Raw genomic sequence first — 8,902 nt, 5'->3', positions numbered from 1 at the left:
AAAAAAAGAGTATGGAACTTTGAATCACTTTATTTGCATGATTCAAAATTGTTTTCAAAAATTGTTTCACTGTGTCACCACTCCGCCAACATTGTATTAGTGTATCTATTTTTCCACAACTCCTCTGGCATTGACTGTTGCCATTTTTGTGTAATTTTTATTGATTTTTACTGAGGTGAAACTTCAGAAATTTTTTGTAGTGAATTTTTCTTATGATTAGTGATTTAGAACATAATTAGTTTCTTTAAATTTTTCTCTTTATGTTTTGTAATAAGAATAGTTTTGTAATTATGTTTTGTATGTTTTGTAATCATAATAGTGTTTGTATAGCTCTTTAAGATTTGCAAAGCACTGTGCATGTTATCTCATTTAATCCTCACAACAACTCTTTAAGGTGCATGTTATTGCTATCCCATTTCTACAGTTAAAGAAACTGAGGCTGAGAGAGATTGAGTGCCCCGATCTAGCTAGGAAAAATATGAGGGAGAATTTGAACTCAGGTCTTCCTAACTCCAAGCACCATTAATAAAGAGTTCTATTTTTGTAAAACATGACTAAAGAAAGGTATGTTATTCTTGCTTTCAGTTAACTATGCTTATATCTACAATCTGATAGTTTGGACCATGAGTACATGACTTAATTGATAGCCTAATTAAATGAATTCAAATGCAAGAAACATTTACTGGGGGCCTACTATCTGCAAGGAACTATGCAAGGTATCTATCTCTTCACTCTTCTCTCCCTCTCATTTTTCCAAATATACCTAAGAAATTCAGTTTACACACTATCTAGCCCTAAATGAGACTTCATCCCACACTAGTGAAATTTATGAGACCTTGCTTCCTCTACTCAACCACTCTTAAACCTGTCAGATTACACGTGATTAGCAGTATAATATTACTGAAGCCCTGTGTGCTCAGAAAAAAGCAACAGGGAAGTCAGGTAGTGAGAATTAATTATAGCAGATAGACAGCTCAAGTGGCATATTAATATTCAGCCCTCTAAGACACTGGGAGAATAACAGGAAGGATTACAGATTATCTTTGGCAGATTTATGGAAAACCATTGACAAGTCACCTAAGATGAGAAGATATAGAGGAATTGCCAACTATATCCATGGAAGGAATAACTACACAAATGAAATCACAGATTTACTAATGGACCATGGGATCTAAGTAATTTAGGAGTCTAAAAAAAATTTTATGGATTAAAAATAAATTCATGTAATTTCTTTAGACCTTTGGAGAAAGTACTAGTCAGGAATAAAAACAAAAAAGGCTAGTTAAGTGCCAGCACACAAGATAATTCTTTTATTCACTCTAAAATGAAATACATTTAGAGAGTATATTTCAACAAAAATCAACAACTCTTCGGAATGAGCCCACTCTGGCATTCATGCCTCCCCAGTCTTGGAAGCTCCTGTACTCTCCTGGTCTCAGCAAGTACTGTCTCCCTCTGTAATTGGGCATTTCATAGAGGATCCAGCAGCCCTCCATCACATTGAGGGAGTAGATTTCATTCCGATGGAACCGATCCTGGATGCAATGGCAGTCGTCTGTGAGCTCTGCTATTAAGCCTCTGTAGTTATCTCTCTCATACAGCCTCATCCTGTGAGAACTGGTCATCTGGTTTGACAAGAGGAAGAGAAGGGAAAAATAAACTCTTAAAACATCCTTCAGTTAGAGCCACTATCAGCTAGTCTTCCCAAAATGGATACTGGCTTAACCCACAATATGCTAGATTTCATATTTGAATAATCATTTAGTAGTATGTCTATATAGTGGAATCCAATGATCATACAAAACATTATTACTTGTATTCAGGTCCATGGCAAAACGTCCCCGAAAACACAATGAGTTTAGATCATAAAAGCATGGCATCTCTTAGATGGCCTGTAAGATAGAGGGCTCTTTTGTGAACCCCAGCAGTATACAGAGGTCTCCTCTCTACTTCTGTGATCATTTAAGCTATCTGAGAGATGGTGTGGCATACTAGCTAGAGTAATGGACTTGGATTCAGGAAGACCTAAATTAAATTCCACCTTGAGTCCTTATTAGCTGCATAACCCTGGGTAAGTCACAACTTCTCTATAATTCCCCATCTGCAAAAATGAGGGTGTGGGACTTGATGGCTTCTAAACTATCCTTCAGCTCTAAATCCTATGACTATTTCACATTTATATTACTAGAGCCCATGTCCCACACAGAGCCAGCACTAAACAAATACTGGTTGAACTGAACTGGATTCTCCCTCGTAGTCATTCTGTTTTCAGGAAAATGGCTTGATTCACCCTGGACCTGAATCTATGGAATAATGTTCTGTATGATCATTGGCTTCTCTATATAAGCTTATTACTACAAGACTATTCAGATATGGAATCTATTTTATTATCGGTTAGGTCTTTGGACATCCTCAAATAAGGGCTGGAAAACTATTTATTGAGAATGATGCAGTAGGAATTATTTTCATGGATAAATGGTACTTTTTGGTTCCTGTCTCTCTTCTAATTCAGAAATCCCATGATTCGACAAACTGAAAAAAGTATGATTTTCTTTGCTCCAGGGTTCCCCACTGTACCAAACGTATTAGTTTCTAAAGTCAGGAAGACCATAAACTTGACATCTATCAGAGTATGTTGGCCCTGGAATTTGGTCTAATTTTTACTAATTGCTTCACAGATTTTGATTACTTAACCAAATGGCCTCGAAGTTATATTTTACTGTATCAAATGTGACATTTTCTTGATAGACAAATCAGGATGAGGTAGTACTTAACCTACTTGAGGGATGATGCGGCAGGACCTGATGGAGTCGTTGAAGCCCATCCACTCACGATAGTCGGGATACTCGCCCCTCCGCAGGTAGTACTGGCAACCTGAGTAATTGGGCTGCTCATAGATCATCCAGCTCCCACTATCGACTCGCACAGAGTTGCAGCGGCTGAAGTAGGACTGAAGGTTGGGGTGGTCACTACTGCACTCATAGTAACGGCCCTGGAAGTTCCTGTCCTCGTAGAAGATGATCTGCACCAAGAAAATGCCATTCAACCAAAAGAATCAAGCCAAGAATGGGTTCCAGCAAAGCAAGTTAAAGACTTCTTCTTCTTCACTTACCTTTCCCATGTCTGGTGCTCTGTAGATGCAGAAGTCAGTGCAATAGTTGCCTGTGATGGGTCCTCCTATATATATACCCCACAGGGCTTTTGCTAGGTCTGCAGTAGTAGCACAAAAGCCGTTGAATGTGGCCAGTAAGGGGATTTCTTCCCTTTTTTCCCCTCACCCTATATCATCAATGTCATTCATTGTATGCATTGCTACCATTCTCTCTGGTATATTCGAGGCTTATACCATTGCAGACATAAGTGCTTTGGAGGTCATTGGAGGTATATAAGTATAGAAAGAACTGCTTTAGAAGAGGGAATGGGACAAAGGAAATACCGTAGATCTTCTTGTATCGCTTAAGTAGAGAAATGGTGGGAATAGAAATCATTTACTCGAAAAACCTTAGATACTTTTTTATTGGTTAATTTTTGAGGCTTTATCAATCAAGAGGAATTTTCCTCATTTTGCCTATGAAATAGTCAGTGCCTGATGAACTGCTAATGGAAAAAAGGAAAGGAAAAGAATTATGCTATGTGCTTTACAAATATTATCTCATTTGATTCTCACCCCAACCCTAGGAGATGTTATTATCATTCTCATTCTGCAATTGAGTAAACTGAGGCAGACAGAGGTTAAGTGACTTGCCCTGGATCACATAGCTAGTAAATGTTGGTGGAAGGATTTGAATGAATGCTTTTTCTTACTCACCATCCAGCTCCCTGTCCACTGTACCATCTAAATGCCTGTACTTAAGGAATCTATTCCCCAGGATACCCTCTGTCACAGAAGCAACATTTACTGGGATCCTTAACATGTAGGCAAGACTACTTTTTGTTTTGTTTTTTTTCTCTTAAAAATCAAAGAAGTTATATCCATGATTTGATTAATCCAGGGAACTAAGGCTGGAAGTATTAGGGTGGCTTCTTGTTAACTAAGAATATAAGAAAGGCCCATCAGATTTGGTAGATTGCTTTCTTTTCTTTTTTTTTAAACTCTTACATTCTATTTTGGAATTGATACTAAGTATTGGTTCCAACGCAGAAGAACCTACGTAGATATTGGTGGAGTTAACTTTAAAAAAAAATTTTTTTTAAATGTCAAATTTTGCAAAATCAAATGAAACAAGCATTTTCATGTGCAAAGAAAAAGAAGATAATACACAAATGAAATCACAAATCTCCTATATGTTTAGCTTACTTTTCTTCATATCTTCACAATAAATTCCATCACAGTTCTTCTCCACCCTCTCTACATCACAAAAGATATCCTCAAGGCAGTCAACATGTATATATAAATTAAGTCTTTCATATTTCCCCTTTCTGTTCAGTTTCTGGAGATAGCATTCATATTCTTCCAGGATTAATTCTGTGGTTGTGTATAATGTTATTCTCGTTCTACTCATTTCCCTGTTCATTTATCATGTAGTTCTTTCCAATTTTTTAAAAGATCAGACTGTCATTGTAGTATTCCATTCCATTCCAACTATCGGTTGGTATTGCCTCAGGTTCCAATTCTTTGCTATCATAAAGAGAGCTGCTCTCAATATTTTGGATCATAAGGGATCTTCTTTCTCTTTCCCTAATCTCCTTGGGAAACAGACTCAGCAATAGGTGTGCACAGTTTTATAACTCTTTAACTGTAATTCCAGATTGCTCTCCAGAATGGTTGGATCAGTTCACAGCTCTAGCAACAGTGTATTAGTGTCCCTGTTTTTCCACATCCCTTCCAAAATTTGTCATATTAGTCACTCTGATGAGTGTGAGGTGATATCTCAAAGTTGTTTTGTTTTGCATTTCTCTAATCAGTACTAATATAGAGTATTTTTTCATATACCAACATATGGCTTTGATTTCTTCATCCAAAAAATTTCTGTTCATATTTTTTATCAAGTGAGGGATGGCTCTTAGTCTTATAAATTTTGTATAAAATTTTATATAAAATATAAATATAAAAATAATATTTTAGACATGAGACCTCTATTTGAGGAGCTGTCTATAAATCTCTCCCCCCATAATTTTCTATTTTTCTTCTGATCTTGGCAGCATTTATTTTATTTGCTCAAAAAAACTTTCAATTTAAAGTATACAAAATTATATGTTTTACATTTCACAATGTTCTCCATCTCTTGTTGACTCATAAATTCCTCTCCTATCCATAAATCTGATAAGTGGTATGTTCCTTGATAGGAATTAAGGAGTACATGTGAGGCAAATGAGGACTTTCATCAAAGATGTTCTCATATTTGGACCTTATGTAATTCTGAGAATCTACTTCTTTGGAATTAATGATTGTCAAATAGTATAATTTCTATTTTGTGTCATCTTTTTAAAAAACAAAACATTATTTTAAAATATTGGAAATGGTGTGAGTACAAATAACAAATCTGCTTACAATGCATACAAAGAAAAGGTTGTTCCAGGTTTTCTAGGTAGGGGCAAAAAGCTAAGCTAAAATACCATTAAGAATTTCTGGGAAGGGAAAGCTAGGTGGCTTGATGGATAGAAATCCAAGAGGACCTGGATTCAAATCTTGTTTCAGATATTCCTAGCTGTGTGACTCTGGGCAAGTTTCTTAACTCCAATTGCTTAGCCCTTATCCATCCTCTGCCTTAGAACAAATACAAGACAGGAGGAAGGGTTATTTTAAAAAAAGAGTGTCTGGATCCTTTATGTGATAGGAGAATCAATGAAAAAAAAAGAATACAACTGCAAAGTTTCCAGTAAACTTTTGTCTAAAGGGAAGGCCTCTTTTACTTTAAAATGCTTAAGAACTGCCACCATAAACTGTTCCTTTACCCTGCTCCAAAGTCCTAGTACTGCCCTCACTGTCAGCAAATCTTCAAAAGGATGGGCTGGTCTTGTGATTTTCAGCATCTTTGGTTAATCATTGACAATAGTCCTGCTGAAGCAGCAGGAACCCATGACAGTTTGGAGGGGTGTGTGTAGGGTTGAACTCTGGTAGCTCTTACTGTCTATATTCATGGCATACTCATTCCATACTGCCTTCTACTTGTCATATGTATGGGTCTTTTCTTCATAACTAGATTGAAGTTCCAGAGGGTCTTCCCTATATTATTCTATTCTGTATCTTCTACAAGGTCAGTGTAGCCTTTGTATAGTGGTCCTTCAAAAAATACTAGATAATTAATTGATTACAGGCTACTTCATAATTATAGTTTTATTCATGTGGTTGTTAGGCTGAATGCTTTGGTGATAATGTAAATAAAGTAATTTCTGGGTTTGGACTTATCCACTTATAACAAATTTTCTAGGGCTGACTCATTGATATTTACTAGTTCCTAAATGACTGTCTCAAGGATTTTTAGTTATATTAACAGCCAAACATTGTCTTGAGTCAGAAGCCCAAGACCAGAAGATAAATCTACCAAAACATAAATATAGAGCTGAAAGTGTCCTTAGATATCATCTATTAGAAGTTCCTTTTATTCCAGAGGAGGAAAATAAAACTCAGAGAGATGAAATCACATAGGTCATAAATAGCAAAGTTGAAATTTGAACCCAAATTGTCTGGCTCCAAAAGACAACATTCTTCATATAACGATTTCTCATTGCACCTATAAGCATTAAAACGGAAAAGATAAAATTGGAGCCTAATAAAATAAAAACTTTCCCCTTTTTTAGTTTTAAATTATTTTCTATGATGAGTTAAAGAGTGTAGAGAAATCTCATATTAATTCAAATTTATTTTATTTTAATTAATTAGTTTGCTCCATTAAAATAGTTAAGTCCCTACTTTCCTCCCTTCCCCCATTAGAGAAGGCATCATTTGACAAAAAAATATATATGTATATATAAAACTATGTCTTACTAATTTATGTTTATCAGTTCTTTCTCTGGAAGTGGCCATATACAAGTCATTCTTCAAACAATATTTCTGTTGCTGTATATAATGTTCTCTTGGTTCTGCTTGTTTCACTTCTCATAACTTCATGTCATTCTTTCTATATTTTTCAAAAATTAACCAAGACATAAAGGGAGATATCATAAGCAAATTATGAGAATAGGGAACATATTGTCTATCAGATTTATGGATAGGACAAGAATTTATGAATATATAAGAGATAAAAAGCATTGTGGGATATAAAATGGATAATTTTGAATACACTAAATTACAAAGTTTGGGTATTAAAAAAACACAAATGTAGCCAAGATTAGAAGGAAAGTGTTAAGTTGAGAAAAAAATTATAGCCAGTTTCTCAGATAGAAATCTCATCTAAAATATGTAGAGATCTTTGCCAAATACGTAAGAATGTAACGCATTCCCCAGTTGATAAATGGTCAAAAGACATGAACAGGTTTTTTGTTTAATTAATTAATTAAAAATTTTGGAGAATATTTTTCCATGGTTACATGATTCATGTTCTCTCCCTTTCCTCTTCTCCTCTTCCCTCCCCACTCCTGGAGCTGACAAGCAATTCTACTGTTTTATACATGTTGAACAAAGGGTTTTTGTATGAAGAAATCAAAGCTATATATATAATTATATGAAAAATACTGTAAATCATTATGGAATAGAGAAATTCAAATCAAAACAGGTCTGAGATGTTATCTTACCTCTATCAGATTGGCTTAAATGATAACAGGGCAAAATGGAAAATGTTGGAGTAGTCATGGAAAAATGAGGACACTAATACAATGTTGGTAAAACTATGAACTGATTCGACTATTTTGGAGAGCATTCTGGATTAATGTTCCAGGAGTTATAAAAACTGCACATACCTTTTGACCCAGCAATATCACTATTAGGTTTATTTCCTAATGTGCTCCAGGAAGAAGGAAAAGAACCTATACTTTTTCAAATGTTTATGACTGCTCGCTTTGTGGCAAATAACTGGAAATTGAACTGATATGCATTAATTGGGGAATGGCTCAACAAATTATGGAACATGATTGTGATGAAATATTGCTACACCATGAGAAATGATGAACAATTTAATTTAATTTAATTTTAATGAAAAAAATCTATTCTTTCTTCTTTCCACTTTCTCTTCATTAGAACAACAACAAAAAAAAAAAAAACACCTTGTAAAATCAAAGCAAAATAAACCCCTTATTTGCCATGTCCAGAAGATATATGTCTCTGAGAACTGAGCCAAGGTGGCAGAGTAGCAGGAAAAAATAGATCCACTTTGCCCACTACAACTCTTCTACAGAGATCTATAAAATGTATTAAATAGATAGAGTACTAACGGAGAAAACCAAGAAAAAATCATGTTAAGTCATTCTTCTAGCACAGTTCAAGATAGAGAGATACACAGGGAAGAGAGGGACATTTACTCACCATGTCTAGCCAGGAGGATGTAACATAATCCAAAGTAGCAACTAAAAGAGAACTGAGTTATGCACCAGGGCAAAAAGAAGTCCTATATCCTAATGGATCACCCCAACATTGTGCAGGTTAAAGGGATAGGTGCCAACTGGTAGCTCAGTCACTCACTAAACAATTGAAAGTCACAGATCAGGATAGATTGAGAAAGCCTCGGGTTGGCATTCTAGGATGAGGACTGGTCTTAGAATCTAGACTAGATGTTGAATAAGGATAAAGTTCAGAAGTGCTTGGTAGCTCTAACTCTAGGAGTTGTTTGGGGTCTCTATTCTATCCCCCAGGACTGAAGTATGAAACCTTCAGGAGGAATAACTCAGGGCAGGAACACCAGACAAAAAGGAAACCGCAGGTCCTTTTACTTATTTTTTAAACCCTTACCATCTTTCTTAGATATCTAAGTATCAGTTCCAAGGCAGAAAAGTGGTAATAACTAGGCAATTGGGGTTAAGTGATTTG

General features: G+C 35.5%; 1 protein-coding gene across 1 annotated transcript; it reads right to left on the bottom strand.

The window, feature by feature from the left end:
• Positions 1-1,287: 1,287 nt before the first annotated feature.
• Positions 1,288-3,160, bottom strand: LOC100015824 (gamma-crystallin D-like). Its single transcript, XM_001369775.4, has 3 exons — positions 3,113-3,160; positions 2,780-3,022; positions 1,288-1,625 (listed from the first exon to the last, which is right to left on the bottom strand). The coding sequence occupies exons 1-3, from the start codon at positions 3,119-3,121 to the stop codon at positions 1,350-1,352; spliced, it is 528 nt and encodes a 175-aa protein (XP_001369812.2). The 5' UTR covers positions 3,122-3,160; the 3' UTR covers positions 1,288-1,349.
• Between the last annotated feature and the right edge of the window lie 5,742 nt (positions 3,161-8,902).

This window comes from Monodelphis domestica, chromosome 8 (genome assembly GCF_027887165.1).
Source record: "Monodelphis domestica isolate mMonDom1 chromosome 8, mMonDom1.pri, whole genome shotgun sequence".
NCBI classification, from domain to species: domain Eukaryota; kingdom Metazoa; phylum Chordata; class Mammalia; order Didelphimorphia; family Didelphidae; genus Monodelphis; species Monodelphis domestica.
The sequence above is the reverse complement of the archived record's forward strand: the minus strand, read 5'-3'. Positions and strand labels throughout refer to the sequence as shown.